The following is a 20,151-nucleotide window of genomic DNA, read 5'->3' on the forward strand; positions in this document are numbered from 1 at the left end:
CAGATCAGGTGTTTGATTGTTAACTCACTAGAAATAGACTGTTTTTGCAAATAGACATATTTTCATTCTTTATGTAGGTAATTTCAGTGATTTATATGTAATTACACTACTGCTTTCCAGAACGAAATGTGAAACTTGACTTTTCAAGGTTGGGACTACATACTGAGGTAGCGTAGTGGCAACAAAGTGGCAGAGCCTGGCATGTGCTTTGTGAAATAGAGAAATTCAGAGTACTTGACCCATGAATTTGAGATGAAACTAAACCCTGTTGTCATTTATAAATTCTGTTTACTGAACCTGGCCCGTTTGTAGTTTATCTGGAGAGGAACTGAATTGTGCGTTTGGTCGAGTAGTGCTTTGGGGTACATGGGGATTTGGAATCACTCTTAGAACCATGGCCCTGGCCTGGTGGACTTTAGAGTGAAACATAATGCAAGAAGGGACAAGAATCACTGCAAATCCCCTTTGTGGTATGGTCATGAGGGAGTGGTTGAAGGGTAGGAAGCTCCTGCAGATCAGCTGCCATCGAGACCTACCCCGCTTCTTGCTCAGCAGCTCACGCAACTTGCTAGTCCCGTGAGCTGGGAATAAAGCTGCTGTGCTGCGCTTGAAGGCCAGGATCCTTACGGCAGAGCCAGCGAGTTCCTGAGAGAACTTTTTTTCTTAACTGCTGGGGAAACAAGAGGTCCCAGTGGAGTCAGTCCTGACTGCTCAACTGATCGTTCAGGAGTTTTCAGTGCAGCAGCCCCTCTTGCTGTTACTGAAGGCCTACGCTGACACCATCAGCAAGCTTCAGCTTCTTCCTTGGGATCATGCCACGTGCCCCTAGATGCTGTCGGGTACTGCAGCTTGCCAGAGAGGTGGACTCTGTGCTTGGACAAGGTTTGCTTTTTTTAGGTGGTGTGGAAGAATAATAAATATTCTTGCAGCTATGATTTCCAAAAAGTCGATTACGTAATTTTTTTCTTTTTCGAAAATTACTCCAGAGAGTACAGAAATTTATCTGTAGTTTCGTTCTGAGAGAGTAAGAATTTGTCATTCCTTGCTTTTGTCTGTGCCTGGCCCAAGTATCACCTGGCCCTTGGTGGTTTCAGATGTTTTTCTCTTCCCTTACAGTGTCTGAATGGGCACAGACTTCTTTCCAGTTAACATACAACAATCTCCTGTGCTGACTACTGAACTCTGATCTTTGGCTGGATGCACGTTTGTTTCTTTAAGCACATGTGGTGCGGAGTAGACCTGGACTTGGGTAATTCATAAGGGCTGGGTATTATTGTTATTATTACGACTACTTGAAAGGGTCTGTATTATTTTGCACAGCAGTGCGGTCACCTGGCAGCAGGTCATTAGCATTTTAGGTTTCTTTCCTTCACAACAATGCGCAACATGCTAATTAGAGGGTTTTGAAAGCTAAGCAACCTGTTTTAAAATCAGACATTTTAATTTGCAGCTTTAATGGCTGTATTATAATAACTGGCTTTGCTCAGGGGAGAGGGGGAGAGAGGCACTTCTCATGTTCTGGTAGCGAGGCCCAATATAACAGAGGCTGACAAAATTAAAAACCTCATAATGTGACCTTTGCCTGGGATAAAAGGCTGTTTCATAACAATTTCCTTTTGTTCTTTGTTTAAGCCATTACTCCAAAAGGAGCCTCCGATTAATCTAAGTAAATGCATCATTACAGTCCTAATCCATGTCCTTCTGTCAGTGTCTGTTTTAATTAAATAAGAAACACTAGCAGAAAGATATCACGCACAAAGCTATGATTGGAGAAAGAGGGTTGTTTGACCAGGGTGAGATTAAAAAAGGCTTTACTGTTTTGTCCTTTTGCTCTAGATGCCATAATGTAGGTTAAAGGAGGAAAACTTGCCTGATAGTTTAGCACGTTGCTCCCTATTACAGTATTAAAATAACCAGCTTTCCTAGCAAAATCATTCCAATCATCCAATTAATTATGCACAGAAGAATCGCAGACAACTGATACAACAACTTAGTTTGAGCAATTTGACACATTAATATGCTTGGGACCATACATACAACTGGGCAGAAAGTGCATTCAAATGCAGGTTTTTTAATACTAAATAAGGTAAAACTAGTTATTAATTCATGTACTGCTTTTTTCTTTATTTTTTCTTTTAGGGAGTTGTGGCTCACAAGTTGTAAGCATGATCCACTTCAGGCCTCTTATTTTTTTAAATATTTTTATTTCTTACCAAATTCGGATCATAATTATTTTAAAGCAATGAAGAATCTGTTTAGTAAATGTTGTAACATCTAGCTAGTTAATATAGCTAAAGCGATGCATATGTAAAAGACTCTTCCTCAAGGTAGTGTTTCAGGATCCCTGTGGTGAGGGTTTTCTCCCATATCCAGGCCATTATTTGATGTAATGAAAAGAGAAAGTGTGCAACACCGAGATTGTTAATTAATTTAGCCTAACAAGATGAAGATAAATGAAGCAAAGCATGGACTGAATGAAGCAAGAAGTCTTATTTACAATTTAATACTTCTTTATATTAGGCATTTTTCAATTTACAAAAGAAAAGACTCTGAGTTTAAAGAGAATGTGTTCTGTGAGTACATGCAAGACAACTTTACATTATGCGAGCAGTTCTAAGGACTGCTGAAAATGCCTTGTCAGTTAACCTTTAACTTTAAGTTTTTGCCCCTTTTGTTCCTTTTAACTTTTTTTTCTCATTTTGATTTACAGTATGTTGATAAGAAGAAAAAATAAAACCTAAACTTTTTTCCCCATTGAAGTAAACAGCAGTTTACCAATGGGTGCTCCTTCAAGCCCAGATTCTGGTGTTTCTTATCATTTATATTAGCCTAGAGTTATAGCCTATTTTTGTGCACTTCATATGTGGCAATCTGCATAGAGAGGTAACCATAAAAATGCGGTAAGACATTATTCTAATTTCTGTTCCAAAGTGTAAATGTGGTATTGCTTATATGTTCTCAACTATTCTGTGGCAGTAAAAACTGGGATAGGCACCCAGGATGGCATCATTTAACAATAATTAGATGCAATAAAACTGTTTTTTGATTTGGGGATTTTTTTTTCTCAAGAACACGTCAACATTTGGTGGCAATTTCAAATGATGTGTTACACTTTCTTATTAGTAAGAAAACAAAATTAAAAGACATTCCAGAGATAGTAAATACTTTTTCTTCCCAGTTCCAATTTTAAATGAACAGAATATCCTGTTTTAACAGTAAGTTATGAATTACATCAGTTGACTTGCTACATCTCTCTCTATGTTGTTCGGTTTCTGCACTACAAGGTTTAGGATATAGTTCTATAGAAAAGGTGAAGAGAAAAAAAAGATCAATCCTTTTCAGTATCCATAAAAAACTAACATAAACAAAAAGTCCGGTGTTGTGACTGACGTATGTGTACCTCTATCAGATTGATCTAAACCCAAAATTCAAAGTTATGACCAACTATATAAAGTTAATATTTTTTTAATAAAACATCTTGCTTTTAACAGATGAATTGGATCTGTCCACAATTTGACCTTCTGTCATTATTTCTGTCTGCGAAGGAAATGCCTTCCTTCCTTTTACAGTAGCTAGACAGGACAGCGTTATCTAGTGCCACTCCAAGCAGTGGCCTCTACAAATAGCATTATTATGGTCCTTATGTTTTTATCTCGGGGGTCATGAACAAATCCATGCAACTGCTTCTAAAGATTTCAATAAATAGGACTTTTTATCCAGACAATTGCCTTTTATATTACTTTTAAACAAAACTACTAGTCCATCAAGAGTTTCAAAAGGAAAACAATTCTACAGAGTGCTGGTATGGCAGCACAGACCAATCATTATGGCACCCATTCTCCAGTCCTTTATTTTTCAAGTCCACAACAATAGGTTGTTGATTCAATGGACAAGACCAGAACAATTAAGTTCTCTGTTTAGCAGCAGTGCAGCATTTTAATGCCCTCCTCTAATAATGGTCTCATTATTGTTATTCTAAGACTGGGCCTCAGGAGGAGGAATATTTGCTGGAGGTACGTCATTATTTTGCAAATTTCGATTAGCTCATCATGTTGTCTGTACTGTGAAAATCGTAGCTAATTAGGGCAGTCAGTTAGACTACCAGCTTTTGAGCTTATGAGTTAAAAGGTAGCACACTTGATAGGCCAGTGATGTGAAAAAGGTGGTAAAAAGGGGGATTAGAGCTGTTGCCTTAGTAACTCTAACTTCCATCTGTGCGGGAACAATGGACCTGTGTTTCTCCTCCACCTTGGTGTAAAAATTGGTTTTGTTTTGAAAGGACAGGGCTTTTATAAGACAATCTGGAATTCAGCCTAACTGAGTGTAGTTTTAGTTGTTAGGAGAGACCATTGGAGGATAGGAGAGATGAAAGGTCATGGCGAGCTTCAAGGACATGAAAGGTCATTGTCTTGTGAACAATAGTGGATTGTTTTGTCCTATTATTTCTAGCCAGCCACTAAGTCAGGTGATAGAAGAGATACCACCGGTTTAGTCAGGTGAAACAGGAGAGAGAGATAGTGCACCTTCTATAGGACACAAGATAACTATAATTTGCCGTTATTAAACAAAGTTGTGTTTATTTGTGACCATCCTCTGAAAAAAGCTGTTTACTGACTTACTATTCCAGCCTGCTTTGTTCAGCACTGCCTCAGTAGGCCATCACATCTCTGGGAAGCAATCCAATGTGTTAGAAAATGTTATTTAAGCTTTCTTCCCATGAAGAGGAGCCCCCAGGAGTACCACTGATGCGATACTTAACAATAAATTTAGTTGTTGCAGCTTTCTCACGTTATTGGTGTTCTTAAAAGGTTTTCCTTCAAACACCCACTGAATAAAATTAGCTCTAAATATGAAATAAATTTTCTTCAACACTTTATAGCATTTTATCATAAATTCTACAGCACATATCATAGAAAGTTTACAGCACACTGTTATTAGGTACCACAGTAGACAGAGACCTACAGTCATATAAAAACAGATTTGCTATAGGACTGCTCTTATGCAAAGGGAAATAGATAAAAGTCTCTTCTGTGCCATGCCATAACTTTAGGAGACTCTGCGCCTTTGTCTAAGGGAAACTCCAAAGTACTTCAGTATTATTTAATAAAGTAGCTACAGCACGCTTTTACCAGGGAAAGCATTTCTGTTAGTGAAAAGAACTGTAATCGCTTATGTTTTTCCTACAGTATCCAAAAACCTAAGTCGATATTTTTCAGAAAGGAAAAAAAAAAAGAAAAGAAATGCAAAGCCTTTCTTTATGACTTTTCTGTTTTCACAACATGATGCCTCAGTCATCCAGGCAACAAGTTTCTTTTTCTTTTCGTCTTCCCTCCATCCACAATCAAAACACACCCTAAGGTCCATCTTATAGCTCCAACATTTCTCCATGCTGGGTTTTCTAGCATTTTTCACCTTCTTATACTAGACCTCTAAAGCCTTTTTGTAATCTTATTTATTTCACAACAGAGCTACCAAAATTTGTTGAATTCTTATAAAATTGACAGAATGTAAGTAATTTGCTACTGATACCTCTGAAAAATATAATTGCATGTAATTATGAGGTGTCCCATCGTAAACTGTTCTGACCTTACTTGAACTCCCTTTTTTAGCTATTCTGGGCCTCTCTTATCTCATTTTTGCTCCTGGCCACGCTTGCTCTTGCTTTCTGACAACACAGATGGACGGCCTTGCACACACTGATAACTGTGGTAATTTCTCAGCCAACTATTCAATAATAAAAGATGTTATTTTGAGAGTTCAGCAAGCATGTGTCATACTTACATGTACGCTGGAGCTGCGAGGTCAAGCAGTAGCTTCATGGGAGCATGTTGTCGTTCGAGCCGTTGGACTTGCCAGCTTTCCGTTTGTTGATGCTTTGGTTTAGCAAATACAGTCTTTAGGAGAAACCAAATCTTCTTTTAAGTATTATAGGCATTTAGGTTTTTTTAAATAATCTATTCTTCCACTCACTTTTTAGGTCTTTACTTAATTGTCATGTCTGTATTTGTTATTTTCCTATTAACATGAACTGGACAGGGTAGGCTGCTTAGTTCAAAATGGGAACCATACAAAGGGTTAACCAGCAGAGAATTACAAATGAACTATCAGGAAAGTTGATTATTAATCCAGCAAGAGAGAAAATATCCTTCCAGTTAGCAAGAATTAGTACCTGAAGAGCTGATAATATTGTTCAGCCTGTCGGTGTGGAATGGCAAAGTCAGGTAAGCTAGACATCTTCTCAGAGAAATAAGATCTTTTCTTTCTATTTTGCATTGTAAGAGAATTTAATTTCAAAAGGAATCTTTACTGAATTACTTAAACTATCAGCATATGAAACAGTATATGTTGATCCTCAGTTTTCCCAAATGAATGAAAGAAATTAAAGTGCTTTTAACATTGGTAAGAGGAAGTATTTTTTAGCTGTGCAATGTGTTTAATTGTGAAACATTTAACAATTCTTTACTAGTTGGTGGTTAAGTCTGAGAACTGATTACAAAACCTGAAGAGCCCTTTGCAATTGCAAGCTAATACATAATTTTTTCTTTAGTTCTGCTTGAACATATTGTGGCAGTTTATGGAGACTTTCGTATTGCAGCGCTCTTTCATTCACAGAAATTTTAGACTGCAGTATTCACGCTGTATGAATGATTTATCTGAGTTTGTTTTAAAATATTTTGAATTCATTCATGTTCATTTAAAAAACACTTCTTTGTGGGATTTCAAGCTCTGTGATCGAGGGACAGGAGGAAATGGGTGTTTGGTCAAAACATACCACTGTGTTTATCCAGCGAAATGCAAACCAAACCATTAGATCAATTAGAAATAATCTTTGTATAATTTTTCTGTTTTTACTAAAGACTGATAGCTCTGTCTTGAGAAAACTGAGATTTGCCTTCTCTGTTTGCGCTGCTGACATTACTCAATGGGTATGACAAGCACAATTATTTTTTCAACGTAGTCTTCAATATTTAGTTAATTATGTGAGAGGTGTAAAATGTTTTAAATAATAATAGTCTAACACTGTAGAAATTGGAATGCCTGTGTACAGTATTTAATGATTTTTCCTAACTCCTGAAATTATGTGCTGTTAATTATATTAGAGTAGCATTAAAAGAAAAAAGATTTCTGATTTGCTAGTAGAATAGCATTAAATATGTGTATAATGTTACGACAGTACTTGTCCAGGTGGAAAAGAAGTGGCTGTCTCCAGACTTTAGCCTCTTGCTCGGACATAGCCTGAAAGCCAGAAGAAAAAGGCTGTGGTGATACAAGAATCAGAATACAGATGAAAACTCTCATCTCATTTTCAAAATCAGAAGGTTTCCTCCTCCTTTGTACGGCTCATGAAAGTTACCTTGTATAACTAAATTGCTAAGAGGCTCAGCCTTCAAATTTGGGTTACTTTGAGTTTTTTAGCTAAGGCCTAGGGCAAAGGCAAATTCGGAAAGCGGGGAAGGACAGGCAGTCCGGCAAGCGGCAGAGAGAAGCTGAGTTTGTGTGACAGGCCTCGCTGTTTTACGTGCGGCTTTGGCCTCCTCGAGCTACGAGACAGCTTCTGGCCAGTTTTCCTGACAGGTGGCTCCTCACTCTAGAGGAAATTAAAATCCCAGCTTTTGCTGGTGCTGGAGCTATCAGGGCAACAAAGGGTGGCATTTAGGAAGCTATGCTAAACATTCAGATATAGAAAGAGGCAAAAAAGTTGTTGTGACACGTTTTAGCCTAGTACATCTGAAGAGAATGGGGATGGCAGGAGGAAGCTGCTTTGCCTCAGTTTGAACACTAGGATCTCAGAGAGAGACAAAGAGCAACAAAACCAGTGATGGCAAATTTTCACACAGAAACGATATGTATAGAAAAAACAAGATTGTAATTAGAGGAGGAAAGTAGGAAACTGATTGGAAAGTCAGAAATTGGTAACAGAGACAAAGTATTCCAGATGTTTAAGGGGAAAAGGTCAGTTAAATTAGATAAGCTCTTTTAACCAGCGTTGAAGAGGTATGCTTGCTTCAGAACGGGAAAGTTAAACTTAAAATTAGGAAAGAGCTGGCAAGTGAGTTTAGCTGAGACGTCGTGCTGCCCGAGTGAATCTTTGGAATGCCCTGCCTGGGACAGCAGCAGGAACAGCCAGTGGCGGGTGTTCTGCTGCGCAGCGAAATGAAACTCGCTGTATACTTGCTCAGGAAGATTGAAGGGGGCAGTCCGTTTCTGTGTGTGCTAACCCACAAACGCAGTCTGGTTTGATAGCAAAGTATTGTCGCAGGATTTGTTGTATTCTGTGTGTATACATAACGGATAGCTACGCTTTAGTACTGTATTAGTTAAAATGCCAGACTTTAATCAATGATCAGTTTAACATCTGTTTAAGTTTTAGCTTATTGGCAGAATCTGAAAGGATCAAACACTGACTGCATCTTTTTAGAAATCAGAGCTAAAGAGATACAGTCTTGAAATAACCCCACAGCTGTAAGCCAGTGTAAGTTAACTGTAATTTTTGACTGTAATAAAAATAATATTCTTAAAAAAAAAGGAAAGAGAAGACATCAAGCAGAAACTGTCCTTTCGTGCCCATTCCAGCGACTCATTTCGAACTCAGTGATATCAGATAGTGCAACCCCTGAAAAAAGTCGCCCTGCAAGCAAATGGGGCATGGCTTTACTGTTGACATGATCTTTGCTTTTGTGCCAGTTATAGCTTCTGAGTTGTCTATTAAAAAGAAGAAAGTTTGACTTAGTTTGACATGTCTGGAATAGATTGATAAGAACGTCGTCTGATTTAGTGGAAGTAGTTTGCCTGAGCAGGGTTTGCATGTTAAGTAAAGTTGTTGCATTCTTAGTTGAGGCAGAACGTGTAGCTCCCTGCCTGCTTAAAGGCCCGAGGCTGAGAAGTGATGAAATTCCAGAGCAATTTGCAGAGATCTTTGCCTAGCTGCCCGTGCATCCTGAAGCGCAGCTGCAGTTAGGGCACCGTGCTGAAGCAGTTTACCTGTAGGAAGCAAGCAAGCCAGCCACTCTTGTCGCTGCATGGTTGGGGCAGGAGGATGAGATGGTGGGTAAGGCGGAGCATAAATATCTATAGGTTGCTTCATTCTGTACTTTTTTATAACAAGCTAGTGGTAACTGGCAAGGAACCTGTCTACAGAAACAGATGGCCAAAGGGAATGTCGGGCCAGGGTTTCCAGCTCTTTGGACCACACCTCGTCTGTGGTGCCAGTACTGGAGAGAGAATGTGTTTCAGTTCATTAGGAGCTCAGTGAGGCTATATGTATAACACTGAAGTGTTTTATAAGATTCAGTGTAAAGCTGCATAGTTCAAGGAAGCTCGTGTCCTATTAGCTATGGCTAAGGTCAGTTATCCACACAATGAGGGGGAAACTCTTTCATAAACAAGTAGATAAATACGGTGCAGCTGGTGCTTAGCCATGCTGCAGGCTGTTATATTACCAAAAGCTCTCAAGTCATGAACAACTCCAGGCTTTTACAGAGCCCGTACAGAGCATCAGCAGCTTAGGGTGGTCAGGGCTGACGTAAAATTACAAGGCTGTGTAACAAATGAAACAAGGATAAATCCAGGGCAGATTTGGGGCTTCACGTATAGGCGTCTTATCTGAACAAGGGCATTAAAGGGAGGATATAGAAGAGTTAGAGCTCTCCTTGTGGAAGAAAACGTCACTTGTTCCTTCTCTGATAATGTAGAGAGAAACCTTTTAAGATTGCTTTTTGCTATTGGGACCAGCATTTTTACTGTCTTACGGAAAATAATTATATTTTAAACAGCTGCAAAGAGAGAAGAGCTTGAAGAGTTAATTGAACCACATACTGTTAGAGAAAACCTTTTTTTTTATTCCCTTTTTTTTTCCTTATCAGAAATAGGAGCTACATGTGTTCTTTATTATATCCAAGATATTCCAGCTGTTAGTAAAAGACAAACTTGTGAAACAGTGCATTTCTTGAAGGCACATCATTTTATGTGCAGCTACTAAATCCTGGAGCATTGAAACCTGCGTCATTGTTCACCATCTGTATACAGTTCTGTGGTACCAGTGGGTTATAGTACATAACACCCGTAGAACTGTAACATGTAAGTCTCTGACAGTCTTTACTGTACAGGCTTTGGTTGTATTTCTGTAGACGCTAGAGGAGAATCTGTTGGTATTCATCATAGTATTTCTTCCAAAGATAGTACAAATCAGGATTTATGCAGATAGTTAGTTATGCTGGAGCCTTTAAGGCAAACATTTTAACTGTAGTAAAAAACAAAGAAATTTCTGTAACTGTGTACTCACTGGAGTTTGTGAGCACCAAAGGGCAGTAGAACGACTGTTGTCTCAGTGTGATAAAGCAGGTCTGTTTTACTAACCAGGCTGGTGAGATGGTGATTTGCAGGTGTTCAGGGCAGGAGGCAAACAGAGCAGTGTTTAGAATAAAATGGGGAATTGTCAGTGTGCTGTTGGTTAAATAGGTCGAACCAACCGAACTCCGTTGCACTGGGAGAAGGCCAAAGCCGGGTACTTCAGTAGCAGCTATAATGCACAGATGCTGCTACTTCTCAATGACCTCAGGAAAGAGGAGGACCATACTTTGGCCTCTCTGCCTCTCAAAAGGGGTGAATAACCTAGGCAGGATAAGCCAGTTTATCTGATATCTAAGAGTTACTGTGCGTGTGCAAGCTTCATAGCACTTTACAGTGGGAGAATCGTGTATTTAAACCTCAGTGAGAGTTACAGCAGGCAAATCATAACTGTTTGTGTTCACTCATGTTTTTCAAAACAGACTTTTCACCATGACCTTATTTGTTTAATTCCAACACAAAGATGGTTGTTCTACTTTCCTATTAACTTAGGTTTAAAAAAAACCCATATAAAAAGCATATATCACAATTTTTGCATGAAAAATGTGAGCTAAATCATGTATGTCTTTGTTCTTTCTTTACTGAGGCAAGCTTTTAGCATTTATTGAGGTATTATATATGGTGTATTAGTGCGTATGCCAAATCCTTCTTGTCTATGACTTCTGACGTTTTTCTTCGGAAAAAATACTTTTAGTGTATTGTTGATTTTTTTTTCTTCTTTCTGCTTTTCCCATCAGTGGCAGTCTGTTTAAGGCTCATCGTCACATTATAGTTGCACGGTTTTGAGGGAAAACAAAGTAGCTGCTAGTGACCCCAGGACAACTGTCTGCTAAACCTGATTACTAATCTACAGTGCTGTTTAATGTAAAGGCCAAATCAAACCCTGCAGGAGAGAAACATTGTTTTGTTTTAAATTCCTCTTAGGAAGGGAGCTGCTGTGTTATAAGTAAGCAAATAATAAGCCTCCCTTGTTTGTCAAGATTCACATCGAGGTGTTTAGCGTATACATGCCCAGATTTCCTGAATTAAAGAAAGAATTAGGTTTTGGAATTGATACGCTAGTCAACTAAAGCAGTAATCAGTAATAGCAGTACTGTGTTGTTTGTAACTAATAATAAAAATTTTTTGGTTCGAGGAGGATCAGATTCTGCTTTGAGCCACACTGACGTAATCCTGAAGTTAGCGTATGGACATCCCAGGGGTTATTCTCTCTTGCATCATCCAAATGTAAGCCAGAGTTATGGTGTGCTCTATCTTTTGCTGTCTGCTTTTAGCTATCCATAGCAAACAGGTGGAGAGAATAGGAAGAGACTGCTTCATCTGTTAGGATCAGTAGTGTCTCTGTTGTGTGAGGAATGTCCTTTTTTCATTTTCCAAAAACCCATACTTTCAGGGGTTAAATTAGAAAGGAAAGGTGGTGCCAGCAAATAAATTCCCGAGCCTTTTCCTGAGTGTTAGTTGCACTATCACACTGCTAGCCTTTAAGGGTAGAGTCAACACACCTTAGGTGGCAGATGATCACCGAAGTCTAAGACACAAAATGGCCTGCACACTTTCAACAGCAGAGAGGCATATATAGGAAGAATGATTTACTTGTGTAAGATTTCATCTGTACCACTGAAACGCAATTTATTCTTAGTTGAATTTTAATTCATCAGTGGTGGTGTTCTGATTTTACTTCTGCACCTCCAGCATCGCAGCAACTGTTTTAGTTTTTTGAAATGTGCCCATATATCTGAATACATCTTCATAAATTACTAAAACCATATGAAATTGGTTGACTGATGCCAGCCAAGTCTAGAGAGACCGAAACACACAATAAGCAATTGAAAGAAAAAAAAATATTTATTTTTGTTAAAAAAATCTGTAGCTTTGTAAACCTGCACTGTGGTTTTTAGACTTGGACTAGGAGGTGGTCCATGCTTTGGAAAATCTGTGAGCAAAGATTGTCATCCTGCAATGTGATATGCATAATACAGTCTAGGATATGACTAGGATATTTATTATAGTCCTCATTAGTTTTGTGGGTTCCTTCCATAGTACGTAAATGTGTGTCTGTATTTCTTTACAGGTTATAGATTTTATGTGTACATATTTATGAGTGTGTGCACACAAATACGTACCTATGTACATGCATTTTGTCCCTTAGTTTGGTGTATTTCTGCATGTGTGAATAAGTAGATATATTTGCATATATGTCTATGTGAATATATACATGACATTTATGTACATATGCATAATAATGGCCTATATAACTTTAATTTTAATATTAGGCACAAAATATTGCCTATCACACTTGTATGTTGTCTGATTTATATACCATTCTACTTTCAGAGATGACCTTCTAGAATATAGAGGAGAAATATACTCTCAGCTAAAATACTGAAAATTAGTTGATAAAATTAGTAGGAGATTAGAATGCTTGTAAGTCTGCCAGACTATTGCCAGTAACTTTACTTACAAAAGGTGCAGGTCCCTTCTAGCATAGCAATGGACTCATAACCATCCAGACATGCTAATACTTCACCTTGCACACTCTGTATTTCTGATTTTAACAGTAGATGTCCCCTTAATCTGCTATCAGTCCATATTTGAACAGAGAAATATGATTGAAAATTCAGAGAAATTTAATCTTTTGTTACACAATTTTTTAAATCAGTGTTTAGAATAACATTTGTGGATTGAAAATCATGTATTTAAAAAGGTTACAGTATGTGAATTCATTACTTCAGCTGTTGATGAATATAAGATACACTACAGAAAAGTAGAATGCAGAATCAGAACATGCCATAGATTTCATTGTAAGAAAATTTTATCTCTAAGAAGAAGATCTAGGAGTGTGGATAACTGGGTGAGATTCAAGTAGGCCATTGATTACACTGTTTATCTTATTACAGAAAATAATTTTGGGGCAGACTACCAAATGTTGTCCTTTTTGTATTTGGAGTTTCACTTTCACCTGCCAACTAATTAAGGTGAGGTTTTTAACTCCAAGAGTATGTGTTTCCTTTATATTGTCTTATACACAGAGACTGAGATTTAAGCCTTATTTTATTATGGGGCCCCAACTCTGGACTCTCATTTATTTTTTGATTAGTGTATGCAGGTTTTTTTTCCTCCTTATGCTTTTGTTGCTACTGAAAGCAGGCAATAAAATAAAGGATGAGGCTTAATGTTTTTGTAGTTATTGCTATTAAAAAATCCTCACCTTGCCTAGTGCGTTGATATTTATTAATAACATTACCTTTGATGGCCTTACTTTATTTTGCTTAGAAGAGCATTTGCATAAGATCATGAACTATATTTGCATACAATTTAAGAAATCACTGGTTCTCATTATATGAGGTTACTGAGCTTTTCATTTTCAATTTGTTTTTTCCTGAAGTATGTTACATCATACTGAACTGGGCAGTCAAAAAGGCATATTTGTTTGTAGAACAGGAGAGGCACCCGATGCAGAGGAGTTAGCTTTCGTATGTTTTTCCAACCATATGTCATGATCCTGCTCTGAGTGATAGGACCTGATAGTCTCTTTCCTGATGTACTTGCTGGTTTTCTGGTGTCATTGGTAAAGGTTTGCTGTTGCCAGGAGAGCATCAGCCCAGTTTATGGATCAACTAGACACCCAAAAAAGGCGGCAAAAAAGGCTTTTGCATTGCATTTCACTTTCAAGAGCTTTATACTCACCTAAGAACTTTTTCCAGTCAGTTCCGTAAACTTTTAGATAGTCATTTAGATACACACATTTAGATAGTCATTTAACCTTTCTGCTAGATGATTTGGGGCTCACTGGTAATGTTTTATCATTTTAGCTTGCAGATTTTTTTTTTAATGTTCTGGTACTATTTAATACTACTAACGCAGTCAAAGGCCCAAGTCGTCTTCTGTAGTCCATGGAGTGGTGTTAGGTTAATTTTGAGGAACCTAATTAAAACCATTCAGCTCTATACCAACACCTGTACTTCGCTTATAAATTACATACATCAGATTGCAAGGTCATGCACATAATTTTCATAGTTTAGAAATACTACTGCATCAAGATTCTTAATGCATTGGTTTATCACCTAGTAGCCCTTTTATGGTGCCAGTTTTTCTCTCCACTCTGGTAACAGACATGGTATAATTACCCGACCTTTGTTATCCCATTGTTATTGCTTATAGCTTGATAACCATTTGATGAGCTATGAAGTATGGACCTGCCCTTGCTGAATTCCTTGAAATAAAAAGACAAAGAAAAACAAGAAAGAAAAGGAAAAAGGAACCCCTCTCCACTAACCGTTAAATTGGAGGGTGATCCAGAGATAAAAGTAGAATCTCTTTTTTGTTTTTCAAATATTTACCTGGCCTTCAAAAGGTATTTGCCTTTTGTGTTTACTTTGGATTTATATTTTTGGCCTACATGCAGAAAGAGAATGATACATTAAAGAATAATGGACAATAGAGGGGAAAATGCTCTCAGCTTTCACAGCTAGCCTGTATTTTCTAGTTTAGGTTTATTTTTTTTTAATCTTGTCTACTTTTACTTAAATCAAAACTACTCAGTGTTGTAAAGATTTGTAAATGTGAAAGTATCAAATGAAGTACAGTACAAGAAGATTATCTGCGAGTTGGCAGGCTGTAAGGAGAGTTGGTAAAGTGCCATTTTCTGCTACAAACCTTTGGGACCCCAAGTTCTCCCTGTGTGTGGAAGAACGATGTAAGGCTTCAAAAGCCAGTGTTTTGCCATTCACAGATTTGCTCTTTGCCGATCTGAAAGAGGCAGGTGAGGTTTGCATCTGCTCTGTAAAGTTGCGTAAATCTTCCCAGAAGCAAAAGGAGAAGATGCTGCGGTTGAAAGCTGAGGTCTGTGTCATGTCATCTTCAGTTCTTTCCTTCTGTTGGGCATTAGGGCTTCCTTGGAGCCTGCATTGCCCCTTGTGGATTTTTTTTCACTGAAAGAGCAGTATTTCAGCAGGTTTACATAAAATATAGTATGATATAAAAGTTGTATTCAAGAGGAGCACCACCTTGTAATCACTTGTCCTGAGGTTCTCTTCTCTGTTCCTCAAATGAGACCCCTTGTGCTGTAGCGTCCACCCAGTGCCCATAATATCGCGTGTGGTTTTGTTGTTAAAGAGCGGAGCTGTGGGCTGCAGTGCTCTTTGTGGAGTCATGGGAAGATGCTTCCTAAATCTAATTATTGTAATAATGTTTTTGATGCCACTCACTTGAAGACAACGGGACCCAATGATTTAATTGAAGTATTATGATTAATGTGCTTTTAAAGTGGATATATTTATAAGATATAAATATATATTTCACTACATGTATGTCATAAAGCTCTTAGTATGTTACAGTTTGTGAAAATTACAGTCAGTTAATAATGTGTCAGCTCCCCACTGTGTGCTTTGTAGGATACTGAATGGGTGTTACATGATTTATTTGCTGGATTTTGCAGGTTTTCTGTAGCGTGTCAGATGCCTTGCTGATTGCTTGGTGAAGCCTAGAGCATGAGCTCCCTCCTGCAATGTTTATTTTAAGTCATTCTACATTTATTTAGAAGTATGACAGTCTTAAATTCAGAAGATCACCTCTTCAAAACTTTTGTAAAAACTCAAATTTTTTTTGTGAGGATGTTGTTTGTCTGTAACTTAGATGCACATGTGCGTGACAATAGTTTACTTCATAGTTCCTGGAATTATGGGGAATGGTTTATTAATGAAACAAATATACTATAACATTGCTAGAATGATAATAATGCTGCCAATAATTATTACCCTTCTCTAGGAGTTTAGGAAAAAAAAAAGGACCTTAATTTGCATATATTGATGCTATCCGTAGTGTTGTTAAAAAGATTCTCTCTCCTTTTACTACTTTCATTCTCGCATGTTTCCTTGACCTCCTCATGTCTTCTCATTCTTTTGTGAATAGAAAGAACTAATAGGCCATATTGATGAGGATGAGGTGCTGTTTTCCACCCATAGATTTAGGAAGTGGGAATGTCCAGTTTCATCTCTCAGTTCTCCTTGTTCGTTATTTTTATGGTGATTTTTTCGTGCTGTCTTTCAGGGATACAGTGGAGCGTTTCTGTCCCTGGGACTTGGAGATTAGTTAGAAGGCCTAGAAATGTCTATTTTCAAAAAGCATAAAATCCTGAAGATGACTGATGACCAGAGATAAAAATTATGGGACTCCCAAGATAGGAGGCTGTTTGAACAAGTCATAGGTCTCTGTGCTATTCCACCATACTGTCATATAGTTTATTATGTCAAGATAATATGGTTTAAATTAGGTGAGTATATTTCTGCATGACTTGAAGAGCCCCACCAACTTGTGTAGCAATTGGATTTAACAGGCAAGGAAATCAAAGGGAGTTTAGAAAAAGAGAAATTGTCTGAGCTGATTATTTAAGAATTGAGGACCTCAGCTGATTCTACTGAAAGTTTCTAATGTCATTCCTTTTTAGAGTTAAAATGCACATTACTTATATCATTTGTGTATTGTTGTTCTTGTGTCTTGAATGGAGAATATGTTTATAATTCCTGGCTTTCAGATTTAAAAACTGTGCACACAGTAAAAGCTCAATGAATTCAGGCAATAAAAGCCCCATAATGCAGAGATTTTTGAGAATTTCCTTGCAGATTGAAAGATTCGTTCATCTAATGAGAATGGTAGAAGAAGAAACTTGCCAGAGTTGCTGAGGATCGTTTCTGCAAAGGTCACGTAGAGTGGATTAGAGCATAATCAAAACATTTTTAGGATAGTTTGGAATTTTGAGAGAGGTAGTTAAGAAGGAGTTTTGCGGTTGGGAGTTTTGAGAAGTATATTTGAGATCTACCACTTGGTCTTTGATTTATATCTCATGTCCAGTAAAAACATGCATATTGTGAATTATAGGCTCTAATTCCCTGTCTGGGTTCTGCTGATACCATATATCAGGAGAGTGAAGCTCAAAAATTTTTTGTCTTCTCCAGATAATTATTGATGGAATTATAGCCCATATTTTCCTTCTCTTCCTCTTTCCTCTTGTGTGTGTATATCTATATATATTTATTTATGCAAATTAGGAGTGGTAGCAATTTCTAGAGTTAATGTTGAACGAGCATTTATGTTCTAAGCTTTGTTTTCCCCTCATTTTTTTCCCCTCCACTCTCTTCTTGGTTTAAAGTTTACTTTACTTCTTTGACCTTTTTTTTTTTAATTTGGAAACATTAGAGCATTGTGGTCAGTTTTTAATGAAACTATATAGTAAAGTGTTTCTTGTATGCAGAATAAAATGATCATTTTCTTTCTCTCTTGTATATTCCCCTGTTATAGATACATTTGTTTGTAGTTGTATTTCTTTGTGGAAGGTGAGCCACTAATTTTCACAAGCAGGCTGGCTCAGCGCGTGGCCAGGGCACCTCTAGGGAACTCTGCGGTCCTGCAGGAAGTAACACGATCTTGGAAGGTATTTGTATACTTCTAGCTCAAAAGCGAGAGTGCTTGAAATGTTAAGTTTACAACTGGTCATTCATATAACACTTCTGGCAAATAGAGAGGAGGTACTCCCAAAATCTTCTCATCGTATATCATAAGCAGAAATCCTTTCTCTGCAATCTTTCAGTTCGTCTTGACTGCAAGCGGTCTGGTAGGTGCTGGGCACATCCTGAGTCCATGTTGGACACGTTAATCTGCTGTTCACCAAGTCTGAGCATATCCCAGCCCCTGTGCTTGTTCCCAAAGGGCCGCCTGCCATCCTTCCTTCCCACTCTCTGTGCCCCTAATGAGTGGAGCTGCGTACAGGCCCCTGGAGGGGCTCTAGGCATTTAGGGATGCTGTTATTGGCCCTTCAGACCAGAGGGGAGGGCGAGTGGGGCTGTAGCCTCACGCCCTGTGCTAAAGAGGCTGCTGGGTATAAAGGAAATGTTGGGATTGCTCTGGCGGGCAGTCTGTGTACTACAGGAACCCCTGGGGAGAACTGGCCATCGATTCCTTTTTGGTGGTCCTGTGGCCATGAATTCCGCCTAGACAAGCGCTCCTTAGAAGATCTTGAGTGAAATCCTGATTCTGCTGAAATCACTGGGCACTTAGGCACTAATTTTATTCCAGCAAGGATTTCACCATTATGTATATTTTGCAGGTTTAGTATGAGGGGAAAAAAAACCGGAACAAGATGAATGTGACTTCACATTGTGAAATACGTTTTCTGCTAGCTTCATCCTTCCCTTGCTCCCATCTGAATAACTGTAAATGATGTTCTCTGTTAATAGGTGTGTACTTTGTCTAAATTGCATTTATTTTTCTTTTGACCTACAAACCATTTTACTATTAATCATCCCCTTCTACTCCTTACTGTACAATAAGACAGTGTTATGCTGATGGAATATATTTAATCTTCAGTATGTTGTATTTTAGCTCTATTGTTGCTTTCTTATTTCTTTTTGGAAAACCCTTCTTTATTGGCTCTTAAATCATGGGTTAAGTCCTTATTGAAAACATGTTCTTTATGTACTTCTTGCTAGAGAAAAAAGTTCTTTTGAGGCTATAGGCTAGGCTTACACAAATATTTCACTATACAGTAAAAATGCAGAGGTCTTCTGTATGTTATCTAAAGCTAGAAATATACCCAATTACTCAGCAGCACATCATAAAAGAGATGCATACTATGTTCATGTCTGTCAGTGCCTTAAGTCATCACTCTGCAGCCTTTTTTAAATTCTCTTTTTATTGAAACCAAGAAACAAAACAAAGACAAAAAAAAGCAAAAACAACATCAATTAGATGTCAGCATAACATCAAACAGCATAATATATCATAAAAATAAATGTGTGATCTGGTGACTCAATGATTTCTGTCCATGCAGCATTTACAGAAAAGTAAAGAAAAGGCAAATAGCTACACATCTGCATGGAGAAAAATATCCAATGTAAAACTGGCCATAGTGACAGCAGTAGTAGACTCTCAGCTGAGACTACCTGGAAATAAATAACGTGCTGAAAGGGAAGTGAAGTTACAACAGGCTCACTCTTACGTGCGTGCCTTTAGAGTTTTGTACAGAGAGCAGCGTGCAGGTTACGTGTGTTTTTAAAAAATGACCTTAGGAATGGAGATAGTCTATTTGTTAGCAGTGGTTCTGGATGCATAGATGGGTATGCAGTGCAGCCTGATGCAAAAATGTGATTAGGAAAAAGAAAAGAAATCTTTGGAAATCAATGTGGTTATCTGTTGACACTATTAAAGGAATAGTGACTCCAAGCCTATTTCTGTATTTGCTGAAAGACATATAAAAAAGCTTCTTTGTATAAGTGCTAAGCACATAGAAAACACTGAGAATCAGTTAAGCCTCTAAAATAATAATCTGGGAATTCCATTCCTTATTATAGTAAGGGGCATCATAACTTTATGGTAAGCAGGGAAGGGTGGGAGAGAGGTGAGACTGTGGGGGTGGGAACTGGAGAAAGAAAACCCAGAAAGATCCAGAATCAAACACAGCCTCTGTTACTTGAATTTGTTGTTCATTTTCAATGGAGTGATAACTGCAGCAGCTCAGCCTGAACCGCCTGGCTCGACACTTCCCTTTCTAAGGAACTTGGATGTGTTTCGCAGCTTACATCTGGACAACAGGGTATGGGAAAAAAACCAACAACCCTGAGAGTTAAGAATATATCGTATATTCTCTATGCATTACTTAAGACCTGAACTTTATATATAAATATATATGTACACACACACACACACACAAATATATAGATGTAGATACAGCTATATATGTACACGCACGTTTTCGCATGGCTATAAAGCCAGTTCCACGTGGTATTTGTTCCCTTTTTGCTGTTAGGCTTA

General features: G+C 38.0%; 1 protein-coding gene across 13 annotated transcripts in view; it reads left to right on the top strand.

Annotated features, from left to right (window-relative positions):
- The window catches only part of SOX6 (SRY-box transcription factor 6), a 380,365-nt gene that overhangs the window by 107,207 nt on the left and 253,007 nt on the right, over window positions 1-20,151 (top strand). For 3 of the 13 annotated variants that reach the window (XM_009684726.2, XM_068944950.1, XM_068944954.1), the window contains exon 1: window positions 5,780-6,221. The exons of 9 other annotated variants lie outside the window; for them this stretch is intronic. Coding sequence is in view for 1 of the 4 variants with exons in the window: in XM_009684723.2 (XP_009683018.1) it covers window positions 11,534-11,574 (41 nt within the window). In the remaining 3 variants the exon portion in view is untranslated. Of the gene's footprint in view, window positions 1-5,779; window positions 6,222-11,498; window positions 11,575-20,151 lie in introns of those variants that run through there. One more of the 13 variants, XM_009684723.2, reaches the window with a different exon arrangement.

Source organism: Struthio camelus, chromosome 5, assembly GCF_040807025.1.
Source record: "Struthio camelus isolate bStrCam1 chromosome 5, bStrCam1.hap1, whole genome shotgun sequence".
Classification (NCBI taxonomy): domain Eukaryota; kingdom Metazoa; phylum Chordata; class Aves; order Struthioniformes; family Struthionidae; genus Struthio; species Struthio camelus.